The sequence below is a fragment of the Egretta garzetta genome, unplaced genomic scaffold (genome assembly GCF_000687185.1).
Source record: "Egretta garzetta isolate BGI_Z169 unplaced genomic scaffold, ASM68718v1 scaffold374, whole genome shotgun sequence".
Taxonomy (NCBI): domain Eukaryota; kingdom Metazoa; phylum Chordata; class Aves; order Pelecaniformes; family Ardeidae; genus Egretta; species Egretta garzetta.
Window position 1 is genome coordinate 105,328 of NW_009259419.1, and position 21,609 is coordinate 126,936.

General features: G+C 47.1%; 1 protein-coding gene across 1 annotated transcript in view; it reads right to left on the bottom strand.

Annotated features, from left to right (window-relative positions):
- Nucleotides 1-21,609, bottom strand: part of CCDC85C (coiled-coil domain containing 85C) — an 87,419-nt gene that overhangs the window by 9,853 nt on the left and 55,957 nt on the right. Inside the window, exon 2 of the mRNA XM_009636879.2 lies at nt 7,478-7,554. Coding sequence (XP_009635174.2) covers nt 7,478-7,554 — 77 coding nt within the window. The remainder of the gene's footprint in view (nt 1-7,477; nt 7,555-21,609) is intronic.

Consider the following 21,609-nt stretch of genomic DNA (forward strand, 5'->3'; position numbering starts at 1 on the left):
CTGAACCAGGAGTCGAATAGTCAGGAAGAATCAGTTACAGCCAGCCTTAATTTTTATGAGATACTTTGAATATTCTTTAAAAGTCTCCTATAAAGATTTATATTTGTATTTTTGGCTTCACAAAAAGGAAAACAAAACTGAAAATTTTGCCACAAACTTATAGTTTTGGGTAAAGCCTCTTTTTTTTTTTTTCAACAGTAATGAATGATTAACAACCTTCCCCTACTTCCCCAAGTTGTTTTCAGATACCAGACACTGAATTTTTCTTGAGCTGGTCTTGAATTTGGCATTGAACTTATTGCAAAAATCTGTTGTTAAGCCTCTGCACCTATTGCTTAGCTTCCCCTCAAAATATTTTTCAGTCTTTCTCAGATGGACCAACCATTGAGAATCTGTGTACTTTGAACCTCTCCACATGTTACAAAGACACAAAATGCTGCTTCTTCATAGCCTGATCTAACTGCAGTTAAGAGCTTTTTCCCTGACCCTGTCCTCATATTCAGAAAAAAGTGGAATCTAGTGAAATTATTACAAAGCTGGTTAAGCATAGGATATGACTAATCCTGTATTTCACAGCTGGAGGTTAAACTGAGCCTCATTAAACCCAATGTTCCTGCTTATCCACAACAGAAACAAATGGGGCATGGCAGAGCTTTGCGTGTGTGCATCTCTCTCACACTCACACTCTTACACAGAAATTCAGCTCCAGTCCTTCGAAAATTTTGAGTTAAGTTGCAAGAAATTATATGACTGTCTCAAATTCCTAAGATTCAATAAACACTGCATGTTTCTGTCTATCTGTTACTTGACTTCTGGATTCAGAACTTCTTGAATTATATTTCCTAGGTTTTTGGGGAACTCTTTATATGCCAGGTGACATTCTCATAAAATTCCTTGATTCCCTGGGTGACAACCCCCAGAACACACAGTACGCCATACAGCTTTCATTACAAGTTGCAAAAGCTCGTTTCTGTCATTGATCCTGCTTTTCAGACGTGCTCCTACCTATGAAAGGGAGGTGAACACTAAGAGAATATTTGTTTTGCTAGGTAGCAGCCCAAGACACTTACGTCCAAAGTCAACAGAAGGAACTCCACCATTTTAAAGGCCTTGAGAGTATTTTGGATGCAAGTCTGAGACATCTTTGAACTGCTCTTCTAAGACTGTACATCTCTTATTTGGGGGGAAAAAACCCATTTTATTCAATAAATACGTATTGTTTACTTAAACCTCAAGTCCGCCTATTTGATAGCAGATTAGCCTTGTCATTTTAATTCATAAAAGAAGGAGGTGAAATGAAGCACACGTGGACAGAGATTGGTTTTGCATGCAATGTTTTCTTGAAGGTTCTGCAATCCACAGCTAAGGAAGCTGCATTTGGGGGATCCTGTTAACATTGTCTGAATTTATGCACGTTAGCAATTCAATGCAATTAGAGACTTAAAGCAAAGTTTGGAGGCTGGTCTCATGCAATGTCTCAGGAGAGAAGATCTCATGAAAATCTGGTTCTGTGTGAGCTGTACTCCAAAATGCATGGAGTCCTGCAGAAAGTCTCGGCCTTGACTTGAAAGGACTATTTGGACGAGGCCCCAGATATGCATCTCTTTTTTAATTGGTTAAAATTAATATGCAGCTGAACATTTAAACAGCACATAAAACCGGTAACACAGTAACCTACAGCATGTCCCCTTCAGTATTCTGAATGTAAATGGAGGCCAAATGCACTGGAAAGCTTTCATGTCTGAGTTGCTCCCTGTTACAAAAAAATTCGGTTTCCCTTGTGAGACCTTAAATTAAACCAATTATACTTACCCTCCTCACACACAAACAGTCGGTAAGACCTTGGGGAAATAAGGCAGGTTTGTAATTTTGTTCCACTCATGGTGAGCATGTGCAATGCTCCTGGGGCAAGCCATGGCCTCACAACAAAACTCCAGGGCCACAATTCAAGGAGAGGCCCAAATGTTAAGACACTGTAGCAACTCTGAGAGCCAAGAGGCAACTCCACGAGCAGGAACTGTTAATGGCAGACTTGGCACAAAAGCGACTGACAATAAAACAACTGAGGAAATTGTGCTCCGACTCTCCTGGAGCCAGCCAGCACATTGTAGGCCATTTCTTTTTCTCTTCTGTCCTCTGCCCTTTGGGAACAGATCAAGCTCTCCACTGAACGGCCTTTACATCTCTGTTCTTTGCAGTACTAACGATTACAGAATCACATAATCACAGAATGGCAAGGGTTGGAAGGGATCTCGGGAGATCATCTAGTCCAACCCCCCTGCTAAAGCAGGTTCTCCTAGAGCATGTTGCACAGGACATTGTCCAGGCAGACTTTGAATATCTCCAGAGAAGGAGACTCCACAGCCCCCCTGGGCAGCCTGTTCCAGTGCTCTGTCACCCTTAAAGTAAAGAAGTTCTTCCTCACATTCAACTGAAACCTCTTATGTTTCAGTTTGTACCCATTGCCCCTCGTCCTGTCGCTGGACACCACTGCAAAGAGTCTGGCTCTGTCCTCGTGACTTCCACCCTTACTATTCAATCCTGGGGTGCAGTTTTTCCCCCTCATTTTCAGAACAATATATTAGAAACTGCCTGCTGAGCGCATGTTTGTGCCAAGTTCGCATTTGCCTAAGCAGATTTGAGGCAGCCCGTAGATGTCCTTAACGCGGAAGCTCCTAGCTCAAAAACCTCAGCTCTGTTTTAATAGAAGTGTTTACAGGTATTACTTATTATCATTTTATTATCTGTACAGCTGCAGCCTTCTTTTAATTCAGGCGAAGCGTGCAGTTTCTTAAAAATAAGACTAAGCACAGTTTTCAAGACCTTCTAGGGATGCTCTAAAGACCTTCCAAGGATGCTCTAAAGACCTTCCAAGGATACTCTAAATCCCAATTAGCTAGCAGACAGATACTGAAATGCTGTGAAGTGCTGGTAATAGTGAAGCCTATTTGGTGATTTTAACCAAATACTCTGATGCTCCTCATAAATCCCAAGGGTGTCCACTCCCTAACAAGATTTTTTTGTATTTCTGCTTTGCACCAGGGGACCTGAAATTTCCCCTGAAAGATGCACCAGGACCTCCTTGTCAAAAACCCAGTTACTAAGAGTCTCACCTGCCCAATACATCTGCTCTGTTCAAAGCTCGGCTTTTTGAAACAAAGGTGTGCAACATGCCCTGGGCATCTTTGTGTAAGAAAATGCCTCTGGTGTTCCTCTTCTGAAGGGAAAAGCCAGACACGGCTCAGCAGAGACCACAAACCAAAAGAAGTCCAACAGCCAGCCCACGGTGCACAAGACTTAGTTATGAGGAGAGAGACCAGGGTGAGGGGTCCACAAAGCCTATAAGCTTCAGTTTTAGTTAAAAGTGCCCAATCCTTGCCATTGTACAGAATGAGCTGAAAATGCAAAATAATGTGAAAGAATGGCTAGAAGTTTCTCACTGTTATTATTGCTAGAATTTATGCATTAGTTATAAAACTAACCAGAATTGCCCTTCGGATTTCCTGAAGCTCATAAACACAGGTTTCTCTAATCTTCAGGGGAAAGGGTGTAATCACAAATTCATTTTTCATTTAAGGGGCAGTGTGAGGTGGCTTAAGGGGGTCTATTTTCTGCTTGGACACTTTCAGCTCAGAGGAACAGAAAGCAAATTTGGTCTCCATCTCAGGAGTTATATCTTAGTAATATGGAAAGTACCCTTATCTAGTCAAGTGGACACCATGAAAAAGAGGTTAACACCAGCACTCCTGGGCACTCCCCCCAGTGACACAGAGGAAAAACAGGACTTCTCCCACATGACATTGCATGGATTAATTGCATGCACACAGCAGAACTTAGTGCACTTCTTCCCTAGAGAATTTGAGACTCTGAAAGTGATGCCTGTGAAGCTGTCCAAAGCCAACACCCAACATTCCTCAGAGCTTACGTTCATCTCCTTTACACCTCAACTAAAACTTCCAGAAACCAGCTACATTTGTGAGAAAGGCTGACACCTGTCAAGCCCAGGACACTGAGGTCCCCACCGGCTCTGTGGGGTCTTTGCCACTGCGGTTCCACCACAGGTGCCTACTGGTGAGCAGGCATGGAAGGGCCTTTCCTGGTAGTGGCATTTGGTACAGCATCTCACCAACCAATATAAACCACAGCAACAAAAGCTGCGTGTTGTCAGGATTGCTGCCTGGGACTTTGCCAGCACAGCACTGCCGTCCAAGAGCATGACTTTCTAGTTAAACATTAAAGCGTAAGCCTGAGTCAAAAAAAGGTATGAAACAGGAGTCGTTTCTCCTCAGAGAAAGGAGATTGGGAAGAGCGATGATTACTGGTGCGTTAGCAATGTCAGAAGCAGCTCATTTCCCAACAGGAAACACACATCTCCTTCCCTAGAAAGCAAAAGAAGTCAAAACAAAAAAAAAAACCCTATACGGCTATCATAAATAATATCCACTTCTCCGTTTACTTTCCTCCCACTGCAAAGTGCGGCTCGTGGGATGGTACTTCTTGATCTTCGAAGGGGAGGAAAAGCACTCTCCATTAATCTGTTCGAATGAGTCACAAGAAGAAGAGAAGTGTGAATCTCAGCATGCCTGCGCTGCAGGTAACACGTACCGGGCAGAGCGACTACCTCGGCACGGGCTGGAGAGCTCTCGCCTCTCCCACTGGGAATTTCTTCCAAAGTGCTTACGGAGAAAGGAGATCTCGGGAAGCAGGAGAAAAAGAGCAGGCTGGGGACCCCTGCACCAACTTAATTCCATGCCTGAAGACGCTACTAAGACACCAGCTCTCAGCATAGCTTCACAGCCCAGATGCCGAAGAACATAAAGCAACAAATCTTGCTCAGGACACACCAGCTAGCAAAGGGGCATTGTGCCACCGGCCGCTGTAACATAAATCCTCCCACAGAGCTTGCAGTATCATTTGCAGCACTTCTCCGGTTTCTCTGGATGAAGCACTATTTCAGCTCTATGTTTAGTGCTTGGAGAGAAGCCAGGAAGACTTCCATAACCACCACTGATTTGTTAATCCCTTAATGCACAGGCACTGTTTGTTACTTAGGACGTCAGGTTTCATCACTCCTCAGCATGCTGGTGATAGAACTTCTTGACACCAGACTGCAAATATTATTGCAATGTCAATACTCCCAGGGAGAAAGCCAAGCTGAGTTAAAATGTGACTTTGGTGTTGACAAGCCAGTTTGGCATTGCAGAGTTCAAACGGCCAGGATCACCTGGCAACTTTAAAAACAGGAGGAAAGCTTGCCAGGATCCTTTTTGACAAGAGTCTTATCCCAAGATCCGCATGGTAACAGCTAAACACTTTCCAGTCAGGTGAAGCAAGAAAGAATAGACTAAGTGGATTATACTTTTCTGGGAAAGTGCTGAGAGCTACGTGTACATATGCATGCGAGTTTGTGCCTATACAGACTTTCCTCATCTTTCTCATTAAAAGAGAAAAAATCCAAATCTAGGTTTGTAGCATCACAGCTTTGCAGGCGATGCAGCTCAGTACTCTCTGGGAGTCCACCCAGATCACGGCAGGTTCAACACTTCTCCTGTTCCCTAAGGAGAGCTGTCTCAGCGCTATGATAAAAAGAGGCATTTCCCAAGTGCCATCTGAAATAAGTTGGATCTTGGTCTTTCTGGAGGGCACAGGGGCTGCACGGAACATCAGAGCCAGGCTGGTGTCGGTGGCTGTTGCCGCTGGGGAGGTGGCTGGCCCTCTCCAGAGCACAGAGCTGTTTTAAGAGCATTTCCCTCCCTCCTGGAAGGACACAGCCTGAAAGGTGAGGATGCCTGAGGGCAGTTGTGTGCAGGGAGAAAAAGGCACAGCCTTCCCACCCGGGTCTTCCCAGCCGGGGCAGCAGGGAGGTGAAGGGCTGATGCGTGGGGCTGCTTCAGGCTCACGCGCCCTGAGCCTGACCGGGCTTCATCCTCCCGATGCAATAAGCCCAGGCAGCGATTCAGCCCTATTAATTTACCACCCATTAATCACTAACCACTTTTTTTTGACCTCATCCGGCAGATCCAACAGAGTAATGTGCTCAGCTGTGGCAGGAAGAAGCTGGGCCAAGGGCACATGGAGCCAGTCCCCAAATCCATGCGCGCATCCCAACTGCCCATCCACAGCCCATCTGCTTATCCACAGCTCCAATTAAACAGTCTCCGGGTTGACCACCACCAGCTCAGCCACCAGCTCACTTACGGGTCGGGAGAAAGACAGAGGGAGTTAAAATTAAATTAGCAATTGATTAATACATGAAGCCACTCTGTAGCTGTTCAGCTGAGCACCCTTTTGGGGTTTTAACCCTTCAGTGCCCTGTGAGTTTTGTTTCGTGGCTAGCAATGCCAATGAGTACACTGGAAATTTGGGGTAATCTTTAAGAAAAGCTCAGAGTCAGGTCAAAATGTGTATTTCAGTAAAAATAAGGTTTAACAAAATTATTTTATTGAAATTTTAGTAAGCATAAAGCCTTCTTTTCATTTTTATTTTTTTTTAAAGGAACGTTTTAGAAACGTGATCCTGAAGCAGTCTATTTTCAGACTTGGAGAAATGCAAAGAACAGCAGAACATAAACTGGCAAAAGGGTATTAAAAAAAATAAATTAGGAGGGGTTTTTTATTTCCAGTCCCTGTAATTGGAAATAATCTGGTACAAAATGACTATGAAACTCCATGCTTGAAGCAAGAAGCAAAGTATAAAAGAAAGCCCTTTAAAATGCCAGGGAGGTAGAACAGTCCAACAGTGAAAGGATGCAAAGAACAAGAGAAAAAGGGTAACTCTTCCAATGGTTTAAATAGACAGCATTTCACTGATTTCAGCAAAGCTGCCCCTGTTTACACCAAGTGCTGTGTTTTACAGGGGATCCAGGGGACATACCAGACAGAATGACTGCTTTCTTCCCGCTGCTTGACATTCCTGTATACAGATAGGTAAGCACCAGGAGTGATCAAAAGCCCAGTGGCACGTGGAGTAGACTTTGAAGGGCAGATGCAAGCAGAAAGTGCCAGATTTAAAGAGGTTGGTCTGGTTTTAAGCAAGATCTCAAATAAAAGCTGGGAGCCAGCACTGCACAAAACTATTCCCAAGGCTGTCCTTTGACTACAGCCTCCTCTTTCAACAAGATAAAAGTCAATGTAAATGGGCAAGTACGACAAAATCCTACAGCAAGGGCACAGGCAGTGCCGGACCCTCGCAGCACCCCCGAGAGCAGGGGTGGATCAAGGTGTTCTGCAGGGAGGTGTTAATGCATCTCCAAAATACACACAGTTACTAACAGAAGGTATTTTTTTTTTAATCTTTTTTAACAAAAGGATACCCAATTCTATCAGTGGGGGGCTGATATGAAAAGACCATTATGCTCTTCCCCTGGTAGGACATCCACTGAAAGCCCTTGTGCATTCCAGCGGGCAGTCAGGCACAGCTATAGGGAAACAGGAGAACCGAGTCACGTTAATATCTATTAGGCAAAAAAAAAACCTACCTGGGAAAGAAGCTTGTTGTCATCCTCCAGCAGTTTCACTTTTGTTTCAAGTTGTCTGATGTAGTTGGAAGACGGATCTTTAGGAAAAGAGAAAAAATATGTTTAGGCTTCTTGTGTGACAGGCAAGTACCCTCAGACAGTGATGTTTTCCCCCTCTGTGGAAAGCAAGTTTGGGAAAAACCTAATGAATGAAACCCCGAGTGTATACGGTGAGGAGGGGATTCTGCCAAAAGCTTATTTTCAGTAAAAAGCTGAGATTCAGCAACAGCAATATCTTTTGTGAATCCGTATCAGTGCCACCAGGCTGAGGGGTGGGGTGTAGAGAAGGAAAGTGAAGTTGAAATATTGTGTTTCATAATTTTTTAAAAAGTAATTTCCTAGCTTTGAAAGCCATTCTCCTTCATATAAAATGCACCAAAATGCTCAGCAACAGACCAAGATGTTTCCTTTCAGGTTTGAATAAACAACCCCTCCACACGCGTGCCTTTTTTCTTTCAAAAACAACTGGAAAACTCACAAAAATAAGCTGCTGGCACAGCTGTACGAGGAGGTCACCCCCACAGCTCCCAGTGCTGCAAAAGGGGAAGAAGCGTACACAGCCAGGCCACAGCCGCAGCACGCACACAGCCTGACGTACACAGCAAGCGCCTACCCAGGGCATCTGTTTTTTCTAGTGGAAGCATGCGACATTAAACAGAACAAATACCAGGACAATAAAATACAGAATAACCTCACATAAAATGGTAATATTCAACCTGAAGGAATGTAACGGCCCGTTTACCATTGCAGTAAGACAGCAACACCAGATAGGGTGACCTGGTGTAGAAGATAATTTGCCGGAGAGCTCTGTGGGTGGCTTACTGCTCTCCAAAACATCTGGTTTTTGTTTTGAAACATGCTTTGAAGCAACACACTTGCGAATTTCACAGGGAAGAAAATAAACGAACCTGGGAAAACCTTTTCTCTGTTTTCATTATAGCTTAGCAGCTTGCAATAGTTCCTTCTATCCATCTGGATGTTTGCAAAATTTCTCCTCCGCTTGCAATTTTGGTAGCAGAGGCTGCGAGTGGTTACCGCAGGAGGAAAAGAGGGAGTTTGCAGCTTAAGCGTATGAAAGAATTTGAACGCTTCCTGCACAAATGTGAAACGGAATCGTATTTTACGTCATTTCATTTATTACGGCATGCCTGCGAAAGCCACTATTCAACCACAGGACTCCTTGCTGAGCGTGAATCGGCGAGGAACTGGGCGTTCATGCAACCGTGCCGACACCGGTGCACGTTGGCGATTGCCGGCACCCTTCAGGATCAGCCCTGCCATGGTGAGCAGGCACCAGCTGCTGCAGCTCTGCGCACACAAACACACGCCCGTGCCCACGTGCAAGGTTTGGGCTGGCCCTGCACTAAACAGCTTATCTTTGCCTTTGCCAGGAGCTGCCGAGCGCGCTCGGCACAAGCCTCAATGCCGTTTCTTGGCCGCTTTGGGGGCAGTTTAGCAGAAGAGCGAGCATGCAGGCTACAGCTAATCACTGAGAGTGCTTTGACCATTCAAGAGAAAAATTGGAATATGCTTGAAAAAGTACTGCCATAGACAAGTGCCAAACCGCACATAAAGGAACAGCAGGATGGATCGGAGTCAAGTGCCCATCTAAAGCACAAACACTCTCAGAGGAAATATGCTCACTTTTTTGTTTGGATTGTGCTTTGTCCAAAGCCAGGAAATCCAAACAAGTCCTCATGAAAAAGGTTAAGAAGACACCATAGGAAGCTATGTAAGTTCAGCAAAGTGGTGGTAAGGTTCACAGCAGCATCACCTTCAGCTGGGGGGATCGCAACCTCTGCCCAACGACAACCCCAAAGTGGGAAGAGTCTCCAGATCAGAGGAGAAGAGGGCAAACCACGTAGGTTACAGAAACAACCCATAGCACCTTCCCTGCAAAGGCCTCAGGCCAGCAGTGTCATGAATTTAGTCATGCATATCGAAAGGTGGCGAGTATAATGCTGCAGGAGATCGGTGCTTAAGTCAGCAAGAATTCAGCATCAGCTTGAACAACTTGCTGAATTAGTAATGAACCTGTCCTCCAGCAGGGTCAGAGGAGAGTTTGAGATTCTTAAGTACAAAGCCAGGGGGACCATGGACCCTTTGGTCTGACCTCCTCCGTGCCCCAGGCCACCACGCTTTGTTAACTTACCCCTAAATTCAGCCCAGAAATACCCATTTGGCTAAACAGTTCTCAGAACAGCCTCCAGCTCTGGCTGAAGACAACCAGAGACTCCACCATTTCCACTATGTGCTGGATACACACTGGAGAAACAGTGCTCAGAGCCATCACCATCCTCACTGTGCCCTCAGAGATGAACCACCTCCATCTTCGGGACCTGCCTGTGTTGAGGTAGGTGCCAGATGAGCCATTTGCATCCTGATCTCAGCTTTAAGAAAATCCCATAACTCTCATGACAGCAGAAAGTAACACTGCCAGGATGAGTAGCAAAACCTCAGGCGGGGTCTCTCCCACGTTAGATCAAGAAACACATTCCCAACATTTTTCTGCCTCTGACCTTCCTCTTATCAGTGAGTTTCCCTCCTCCCCTGCCTCCCCCAGAGCCATGGGGTGAGGACGGCCTCGCTGACCCATTCAGGAGAGGTGGTAGAGCTGGATCGCTGGCAGCTTGGACCCCCTCATCCCCTTCATTAGAAATAAAATTAACAGTCCCCATCGCCTTGTCAAAGCCTGCCACCAGCCACGAGGAATGTTCCACCTTCACCAGCCCAAATGAACAAACAGCTCCCAGACCGGCACGCTGGGGTCTACCCCCAGTACACCTGCCTGGGCCACCACCTCGTGGCACCGATTTCAAGTCCACCCATGCCTGCTGGTGCCTCACTGGTGACCCAATATCTCATCCTACCCTGGCTGGACAGCCATGCTGGTTGGCTGTGTAGAACTGTGGCACAGTGAAGGGGAGGTACAGTATCAGGGAAGCAGACAAGGATGGTGGACAAGGCCACATGGTCATGGACATGTCAAGGATAAGATTTTTGGGAGAATGCTCTGGCACTCGATGCCACTTGGGATGCCAGCAGGGCCAATGTCCTCCTCCAGTTACTCCTCAGGGCCACGAGCACCAGCTGCATGAGTAATGGGTGCCTTAGTGGACCAGATGACACCAGAAAGAAGGAATTTCCCATCCAAACACCTTTACCTCCCACCCAGCACCCTCCCTTTCACAGCCATCACACTTGGTGCAGAAGAAGAGGTCGGGGAAAGAGATGGCGTTGTGCTTTGCCAGGCTGCTACCCACAACAGCAAAATGGATGAAAACCATAATCACCATCAACCACCACTCACTTGTACAATGTAAATGCTTCAAGCTAAACTGTTTGCAGAGCCGTAAAACCTGAAGTCTCATTTCTTTAACAAAGCCTTTGAAAAAACTAATTGGATGTAGCTCCGCACATTATCTCCACAAGAGGTAGAAGAGTCACATTCCAGCCCAGGAAGGAGCATTACTGTTATTATCCACCCTCCTCAAGATTTACTATCTTAAAAAATATACTCTATCTGGAATGGGGTGTAATTCAAGTTGGACGTAATCTAGCTGAGTAACTTTTCTCCACATAGATAAACCACTTAATACTAATTACAGCTAAACTGAGGCAAGACAAATCATTCTACCTTGTTTTAACTCAATGGCCTCTGAGAGAGCAGGGAACAGTCTGGTTCCTGAAGGTTTTTTAAAACATAAATTAGAAACTGTTTTAACAATCAAAACAACCCCTCAGCCTGCAGAGCACAGAACAGCGTCATTTTAAAAGACACTTGGAGACACCAGAGCCTTTCCAATCCTCATCTGAGATTTCAGAGGAATCTGTCAGAGGGGTAAATACAATAGGCAGCAGCAAAAGAAATGCTTTTATTTCCTTGTATGCCATTTCTCCAAACCACAAGTGCGCAGAGCAGAGGTTTGCATGGTAGCTGCGTGGTTGGGATCAAGACACTTCTATTTAAGACCTTTCCATAATGAGGCCTTAGCACTTAAATGAATATAAGAAAAAAAATGTAATCCCTTTACCCAGGGCGGTTCACAGCAGAGATGCAAGAAAAGGTTAATGCAGGGGTCCGTGAGACGAGGAAGCTGTGGAGAGCCCTCCGGTGGGACTCGTCCTTGCACCCAGCCTGGGCAATATGGAACAACCCAGCGCGGGCAGACTTGAGCCAACAGAGCTGCCTTCGTCCTCTTCCACAGCATCCCACTGGGGTTTGATTTGTCTTTTCGATGCCTGCTACAAAGTGGGGGTTACGCAGTGTCCTGCCGGGATGCTGGCCGGCAGATCGGGACCACAGTGCCCCGCTCCAGCACCGTCCCCACATGCACCACGGAGGTGCCCTGCACCCCCAGCAGCGAGGCCGGACACCCGCTGCCTCCTGCTGCATTTTCTCCCCAGGAGCTACTTTTACTAAGTATGATTTAAGACCGTAAAGCGCAGCTATATTTTGTCAACGTCCTGCAAACAAGGCTTTTCCTCCCCTCATAAAAAGCAGTGGCCCTAAAGGGATTCTCCCAAATCCAAACCCAAGACGCAGGAAGGAGTGATGTTCTGCCAGGTTTGCACCTCGCGGCCAGCTGCCTTCCTTTCCTTCACGTGATGGGTTGCTGCCATTTTCGCTTCCTCCCCTTCCATCAAAGATCATCTCTTTAAAAAGACCTTCACCTGTGCTCAATAAAACATTTCGCTGTTTGTCGGCAGTTTTGTTATCACACCTCTGCTCTTCAGCACCATATTTCAGATTTGGATTGCTCTGCCGGCTTTGCTTCTTGACACAGACAAGCAGGCTGAAAAATGGGCCAGCGGTCATGTCTTGTAAAGAAGTTGATTTATTAAGGCAACCAGGCTCTTTCAGAGCAGCTGGGAAGCAGATGAAACTCACATCTCTTTATATATTGTCATTAAAGGAAATTTTTGAGAGAGGTGGACAAACCCATACTGCTTGCTTTTTCCTAGGCAGCCCCCATCTTTCTGCTCTGACCAGCAAACCCCATTCCTGATGCTCTGTTTTGGACTGGTGTGTGAGGCAAGTTTTCACATCAGGCTTAACTCAGTGGATGGCTCAAATGCGAGCACGGACACCACAAAGGCACCACTGAGTTACTTGGCTTTTGCAGGTGCTGCCCTCAACTACGGCACCACCAGGGCTTTCAGCCACTTCTTCCAGAACCTGGAGGATGCTGCCAGTGCCCAAGGGAGTTGGCCCATCCCCATGTCAGCCTTTGTCCCCACTGAACAAAAACAGCTCTCCAGCCTGAGTAGAAGGGGCACCCAGGCTCCAACCCAGCTAGTCCCTGCTGAAAATATCACTAAATGCAACTGGGAAAGTGTAAAAATGGATGGGAGCCAAATTAAGTATTCCAACAGTGAGATGAAGAAGCTCAGCAGCCTAAACCCTCCTTCTTTCAGGTCCAAAATACCATGCTTTGCTAACCCCAATCCCCACGCCTCTCCAGTAGGAGCTTGGGTGCAATTCGGGGTAAGAGAACATGCAACAACAAGGTCTATGGCATACAGAAGCTTCCAGCCTTTTGTAGCTTTGCAAGATATTCTGCAATAAGCCATACCAGCACGCTCTACCTCTCACCCCACCACCTTGTTCACCCCAGGCTGTGTAGGGAGAATCTTCCCCCATGTCCTGCCAGGCAGCGTGGAAGGGGTGGCAGGAGGGCACTTAACAGAAACAGAACTAAGGTCAAATCTTGATTATTTCCACAGCTGAGGTGCTGAAGCACACTTTTACTGAATAGACACTGCCTTGGACTATGCTAAATAAATAAAAGGCCCATATGGAACATCCAAATACCCATGATAACATTAGTCTGAATAAGACTGGTAGGATCAGGCCTCATTTTTAAGGTGCAGATGATGGCTATGGTATGGAGTAAGTAGTCAAACACTAGTCGAAACAAGAGAGAAGAGCACTGTCAGTCCACCCACAAACAACAAAGAAATCTGGTCTCAGACTCCTACACTTTTTTTAAACTTTCACAAGGGGTGGTTGCGCACCGGCAACAGGGCTGCGCTGCTGCGAAGCGCTGCTCCAGCAGGATGGACATATGCCACTGCAGCTAGTTAATTACATTTCATGGCAAGCCTGGAACTACGAGCTCTGAAGTTTTTCAAGACCGCATGTTCCTGACTCAGTTCCAGTTCATTAGGCCTGTCTGGGAGCTTAGCGGCCTCAAGTCGGTCTGTAACAGTCTGATAAGGTCTCTCTTGACTTCAGCTTTTACAGCTCGCTACTGCAACTTCCAGCCATGACATCATCTCTGCGCACAGCGAAACATCTGCCCACGACAACTGTCAACACGAGCTCAAGAGCTCCTGATACCTTATCGGGATTTCATTAGGAGGCAGCTGATAGGGGAGGAGGAGCGTGTGCATGTGTGTGCCCGTGTACTGCAGAGTTGTCTCATCCCATCAGAAAGTGGCCACTGGTTTCTCCTTCCTTGCTTGGGTGACCTGTACATTACAGCCCTTGCAGGGCCCGTCCTTGGACCACAACATAGCACAGCAGGAACCGCTGGAGATCGCTTGCATCTGAGGCTGTCTAACCCACTCAACCCATAAAACCTGCTTAACGGGAAGGTGGTAAAACACCTCCCAGTCTTGTAGTCTGACACCACAACCAATAGCTGCTCTTCTGCTGCTGGGAGTGGGCAAGGACAGAACAGTGCTGCTGCAGCTCTCCGGGGCTTTCCGCAGCTCTCCTTGCAAGCCTGCTCGCAGAGGATGGCACCTTCCCCAGGCTGCTCCGATACTGCCTGCGGGACAGACCTGCTCAGCCCTCATTATTAGCCACTACTGCTCGCCCAGGTTTCCTGGGGGAATCTTTCCTTCTATCCCCCAGAGATTTTGAAGGCAAACAACCAAGGAAAAGATTGCGTTTGTTTCACCGGTTGTGTTTTAACACCTGACTGTGGGCATCGCTCCGACAGCAATCAGCCTGAGTTTTTTGAGGTTCAGCCTCAGACTGAGCTTCCAAGCAAGAGTGGACAGACTGTAATTAGATGCAATAAGCAAACACAGTGGTATAAATATTAATGCCAAAGACACGCGCAGCCAGACAGTCTTGACTGGTGTACGTGTAACAGAGGAAAGGTGATTTACATCCGCTGCAGCGCCCTCGCTCCCCGTGCACAGGGGCCCGCGCTGTCCGAGGGAGCAGGCGCTCTCTGGATCGCTTCCAGGTGCCACGATACCTGCAACACCCATCACAGCTCAGCGACACCAGGCAGAATTCAGGTGTTCCTTGGCATCTTAAAAAGCCATTTGCTGTGCAACCACATAGATGTTCTCAGTGAAGGATTGCCTGAATGCAGAAAGGACAATTCTAAAGAAGGACGATGTTCAAATTGCAGGTGGATCAGATCGATCCTCTCTTCCAGATGCTGTGGTACCAGCATTTCTCTATCAGTGCTTACTAGTTGATATGAAGGGAGACAAGAAAAGATGCAGAAGCTGGAGGAAGGACTGGGGAAGACCAGACTGATTACTGGATGTGATGCTGCACTCATGAAAACTTGCAAGAGAGGAAAAGTTGAGTAACACCAACAAACTGGAGGCTCTTTGACTGCCTTGTGCCTTAGTCAACATAGCTCCATCCAAAAAGCTTTGCTTCCCATGTCAGAGCTGCACTGCAGCAGTGCAGGATCTTCTGCTGTCGACAATCCCAGCAGAGTAAAGCCATAGCCCATTGACCAGTGCCAAGCAGTGAATTAGGAGATCATCATAATCTTCCTTATCCTGTACCTCTCTGCTATTGCCACAGATGGGCAAGGGCTGATCTACCAGAGTATGGCCTAAGCAGGACCCTCCATGAGAGCCTAATTTTAGATACAGAGAGATAAATCCTCCACTTTTGATAGACCCATGGATTGCTTCTCATTGGTGTAATAAGAATCCTCGATGCACAGTAAGGAACGACCAAACTCTCTGCTTGAAGTTCGGGCCCTACCAGCCAGTTGTGCTGGACTCTCCCTCGGGGGAAGGCGGAGGTGAACGGAAAGTTGTGTCACCAGCGCCCATTCGGGGAGCGGAGCTGCAAGTCACTCACTGCTAATGGGATTCTGCAGCTTTAATGATTACGAAAAGGTTAAAATGACCTGCCAGGCACCCTCAGCTGTTTAAGCCTCTTTTCCTTCCTCGTGCTGCTTTAATCTTGGTACCACAGTCACGTGACTGGGTCAAAAAAAGCCCCGAAGCCGATTAGTGGCTTTCCGTCAGCTACAAACAACTCAAAACATTTGGGATAGTGTGGATGCTTCAGAAGGAGTAGCCCACTTTGCTCCACGCCCTCCTTTTGGGGGCATCTCGACGAATGCTGCAGCCTCTACAAGTCGCCAAGAGGATACAGTCCCAGGGGAAAAACCCTGAAACCAAGGGGACAGGCTGTACTCATTTCCACTCGCATCAGTACAGTTACTTAATTCTTCCCTCCCACCTCCGAAACTCAACCCTTCCCACCTGACTTTGGCTACCGCTGCAATAGATGCTGCCCCTGTCTCTACAACAGCACCCAAAGGCTACGCCCATCCCATTGCCAGCATGCTATGCTCAAAGCCTCTGCCAAGGTCGACCTAAACTTTTGCAGCAGCATCCTTCCATTCCTTATACACAGCAGTCATGAAAAAGGATCTTGAGGGCTATTGCAGTTTGTAAACTGGGTACCAATCAGTGTCACGCTGGGCCAAAAGCAGTATGTGAGATTGTATCGTGATGCAGAAACAAGAGCCCTGTATGTGAACAGGGGAAATAATCCTTCTTCATCAGTGCTATTAAAGATCTTGAATAGGGATCTGTGTCCAGTTTTAGGCACCACGCTTCAAGACTCATGCGGACAAGTTGGAAGGAATTCAGGAGAGAAATAAGGAGGATCAGAGTGTGGAAAGCATAATCTAGCAGTAGAGCTTGAAGGAACCCAGATTGTTTAGCCTGGCAAAGAAAAGACCAAACATAGATGTAGCAACAGATTCAAATATGTAAATGATTGCCAAAAAAAGATGAAGTGAATAATTGTTCTCCATGTCCACCCAGGAAGAGCAAGCTTTCTAATAACAGGGATATTTAAGGGCTAGAGGAGATTGCCTTGGGAGGTGGTAGCATTGATGATGGCTTTCACGAGCAGGTTAAACAAACGTCCATCAGGAGTAGTTCAGGTAGAGCTGAGGCTGCCTCGAGGCAAATGGATGACCCCGAGAGGCCTTTGGTTCTGTTTTCCATGCCTACCCTGTACAAATATCACATGAGAAAATCTGTGGCTATTTCACTTAAATTCCAGAATTATTTGAAGGCAAAAATGAAAACACTCAACAGCCTTCGACTGCCATGTCAGATTCAGTAATCTGAAACCATCCATGCATTTTGGTTTTCCATCACCTGTAGAAAGTCTCACTGAACCGCACGGTGGCTGGCAAAGAAGAAAGCAGGGCTGGCAAGAGTGTGTGGAGAAGAACAAGTGCTGGGGTAGGGCTCTCCAATGTTTGCGATAAAAAGGTTATATTGGAAACAGTTGGCTGTTTTAAAATACAGCCAGGGATTTCAAGAGTTAGTATCCCCACAAAAAAAGAGAGTTCTTATCTTTAAGAGTTATCGTTTCCAGCTTTTCCACAGAAATTCCTAGTCCTAAATCACAGAAGGCCAATATGCACAAGCCTCGGTATGACTATAGTAACAACGTATGGTCTCTAGCCAAAAGAGCTTAAAAAAGAAGAGCTCAGTGAATGCAGACAAGCTGGGAATGCCAGGAAACCATGTGGGTTAGGAAACAGCCTCAGCAGCACTGACAGTCCAACTGCAGTCATGGCTCGTAGGCACCATGACAGAGGAAGGGGCTGGAGAAGGCTACAGAGACAGCCGTGTCCATGTCTACGAGGCTCAGGGCAGCACAAGAGAAAGCACAAAGGTGCTAATTTGAAAACTGAACATGTGGAGAATGGAGACCAGGTTGCCCTAAGCTATTTTAATAGTCCAGAAACCTCCATAATAAGCTGCTACCTCCCCCGAAACAACCACATGGTCTTTCAAGATAGGGAGGTAGCTATCAGAAGCCCAACTGCCCTGTTAGTTACCTCTTGCAAATCCACTGAAATGAGTGCAAGTGTACCCCAGAATCTGCTCCCCGGTTTCCATTTTGCACTATTGCCGTTCCATCTCTCAGCAAGGAGAAACAGTGAGCATCCACAATCAGTATTTTCCTCTCTGAACTCATCACCCTGACCAAAGCTGCGCAAGACGTTTGTCCTCAAATCTGAACCCACCCAAACACATGCAGATTTGATCCCACCCTCAAAAGATTTGGGGAGAGTTGTTGCAGTTGCAACTACTTGACAAGACCTTTGCTGAAGTTTTCCCACTTTTATGGCAAACTTCTAACCATCAATGGTTCAAAAACCTGTAGAAAGACATCAGGTTAATCCAAAGCCTTGTGAAACAGAACAGTTGTGAATGAGTCTTGCTTTGAAATTTTAGGTTTGTTTGAATCCTTAAACATTTTCTCCTGGATAGATTAACATTCCCTCCTAGGTAAGAAGCACTGCCAAGTTTCAGATGGCTGTAAATCTTATATTCGACATTGTACATACAAATGGGCCGGCAGGTTTTATGCAGAAATTCCCATTGCCTTCCAAGGAATCCTGCTTAGAAACTGATAGCACAAAGCAGTCCAGCTGCAGAAAGGCTCTCGTGAGTTTACAAAACCACATCCTAAGCAACCTGCAGGGGAAAAGACAGATTACCAGATAAATTGATGGGTGGGTTTTTTTTGTTAAAAGGGTAAATAAGAAGATCTTAAATATTTGCAAAAGTGTTTCTTTGCAAACATCAAGTTGAAACTTTTGCAGGCTCTGAAAATGCATTTCGGGTTGTAAATCTGCTCTCCCCTTTTGCTTGGGAAGATTCTTCTGGACAATAAACGCAGCGAGCCTGGGAGAGGGCTGCATAATGATCCACTCCACACAATGGAAACCAGCCTTTCCAATGCGGTCCTCAACCGTCAGGAATCCAAGCTGCGTGATAATTAAAACTCAAAAATCCTCTTCCGCCACATCCATAAAGAAATTAAACTTCAATTTCCACTCCTCAAATAGCCCCACTATGTTCAGGGAGCCCCCTATTAAAAAAAAATCTCATAGATGCAAACGATGCCCTTCTGATTACTGTCAGGAAAAATTTAATTGGCAGGGAGAAAAAACTAATGATTAGGTTAATGAAAAATAGGCTCTATTGACTCAGGCCACTCGACCATTCCTGATGAGGGTAAACAGCCACCCCCCCCTCCTTCCCTGCTCCCCTCGCCTTTGTCTGCTGAGAGCAGGAACGCATTCAAAAGCGATGCCTCGGTGGGAAAAGGCTGGAGTCAGATCAAAGTCCTTCCACCCAGGGGCCTGCTGGAGCCCATCCCCTGCAGAACAGCCTCTATGTGCCCAGGAATTCGTTATCCCCCCCACCCCGGGCCAGGCTGCCCCGCAGCCCCTCCTTAGCCCCGGTGCCAGCTGCCCCCATCTCTCCCCCTGAGCCTAAAACAGCGCGAGGTAGCAAAGGTGTTAAAAATTGCTGGCCTTTTTCCAGCGGAAAGCATTTATCCAGTTACGGCTGGCGTTTACGTACTGGGCAGGATGGTGACGAACCTCGCTCCCACACCTGGGGCCAGCAGGGGAGGGCTCTTGCACAAGTGATGAGCACAACGCGTGGTTTCACAGTGTCACCTGCTCTGTGGGACAGGGACGGATTGGGAATTTTTAGGTAAAGCAGTTTTACGCAGGAAAATGCTGATTTATCAAGAGAGCATTTTTAACATGGGCGCATCCAGTTTCATGCAATTTTTAGCTCAGGTTGAAGTTTATGGTGGGACCCTCAGAGAGAGAAAGCCTAAAATAGCTGCAAGCCCATGGTTTAAGGCAGTCGCCAGGGAACATCTAAATCCCTGCACGCTAAGCTCCTCTGGACTTGGGGGTTGTGTGTGCCTGTGTCAAAGACACACAAATTTCTACGGCCGAGGATACGGAGCCTGGCTACACTGCAGGCAGAAACCCCGCGCCTGGTCCTATTTGCCAAAAAGTTACTGCAGTTGTAGAGCCAGTGGCTCCTTCCAGTTTGGACAGGCACCTGCACAGGCCCCAGTGTCCACCCGTATTTCAGTTTTGGATTATGCATATCTTGCAATTAGCTGGTTTAATGTGCTGGTCTCTCCTAGCAAGCCAGTGTTTTGGGAAGCAAAGCCCTGCTGCAGTCCAGAGCACCGAGGGGACCCCGTTCCCTTCCACACAGTCCCCTCTGATTTGGGGTATTTTCTGAGTCAGTTCTTCTCTCTTCCCCTGCCTGCTTCCTCCTTTCCACCCAGCAGGAGAAAAACCACTCAGCCTGGCGCTCTCCTACTGCAGACCGCAGTTAAACATTATGTGCTGCGATTGCCTAGTAATTTAACTCGCTTTTGATAAACACATTCCAGCGGCAGCGTGGCTCTGGGAGGAAGGTGTGTTTCTTCCCAAACACCTTTTAAGGCCTCAGTACACACAGGAAAAACAGCCACGCATAAAAACGATAAAGCGTGCACAGTTAATTCACCGCACAGCCCTTGGGTGTCAAGCTGGAAGATGGCGTGAATCCAGTCCCTGCCAGCTTTCACCTGAGATAAAATTCAACCAAAAAAACCCCCAAAACCTGGGTCACGGAGGAGCCCCTTCACGCCATCAAATTACACAAACAGAGCAGAGACTGTTGCCTATGTTCTTACACAAGGGTGGAGGGAAATCCTCGTTTTGGAAAGCAGCGGTGCCCCACCTCCTACCTGCAGCCCCCTCCCGCCTGCACCCGCTGCCCTGCTGCGGGAGTGAGCAAAAGGAAATTAAACAGGAAAGTGTAACGTGTTGGCTGTGCCGAACCGGCACGCACTGCGTCAGGGCCAGTTGGGAACAGCGGTAGGCCAGCCAAAAATATGCTGTATCCTAAAACTGGGCAGAACACAGGCGCCAGATACCTACAGCGAGTGGCACGTGGCATGGCGTTAAGAATCTCGAATACAGTAAACGTATAATTAATGCCTGGAAAGAAAGGCTAGGCAATACCTAAACATTTCCTAACGGCACAGCATCTATAGGGAGTAGAAACAAGATGGAGGAGCAGATTACAACGTAGCACTGGGCTGGATTGAAATAATGAGACAACAGGAAACAAAACCTGTTTAAAGCAAGTTAATAGTACAATGTTACTGCAATAGAAAAATGAGAAATCATTTAGAAATAGCAAGTCAATCCTCAGAAAAACCTCCCTGATAACTCTGACTCCCTCTCGTCCATGCTACCGCCCTCAGCCAGGACTTTTAGGAAGCGTTCTAGGAAGCCACTGCCCCATTCCACGGGATGCTGAGGAACCCCCACTGGGAGGGAAGGTGGCTGGGAGCATTCCACAGGAGCAGTCCCCTGGCAGGAGCAGTCCCCTGGCAATCAGCAGAAAGGAAGCAGGGAACTGTCACCTTGCCTGGGGCAGCCCAGGAGAGCCCAGGCATTTGGCCACTGGGGACAACAAAATCAATCCCACAATGATTCAGCAACCAGGCGATCGGAGGAGACTTTCTGCTCCCACAAGACGAACAAGTGCTTGCTACGGCTTTGCAAAAGGGCTGTGCAAATGTTTACCGTGTTTCCCTGAGGTTACATTCGGAAATTAAAACTATGCAACACAGCCAGCTTTCCTTGTTATTTATTAACAGGTTTATTACCTCTCACTCAAGCCCTTTGGACTGGGGGCTGACTGCTTCCCACAAGGCTGTCTAACATGCGCTTCTCTGGGTCTCCCAAGCGTCCCCCACGGCTCACCCTCAGCCTCGCCGCTCCAGCGGCACGTGAGCACCCACAAAATCTACCTCTGCACATTGGCCTTCAAATGCATAGTTTGCATTTCGGCCTTGAAGAGTGGGCTCTCAGCAGTAAGCCACGAGCGTGGACCCCCACTCACTCCATGGTGTCACGTCCATGAGTTGGTTCTGGTTACACACATCATGGCAGAGCTGGGACAAAGGGAAGGGATATGGAAAGGGAATGGACACGAATGTCTTCCCAATCATGTGTAGCCCCAGGCACCTC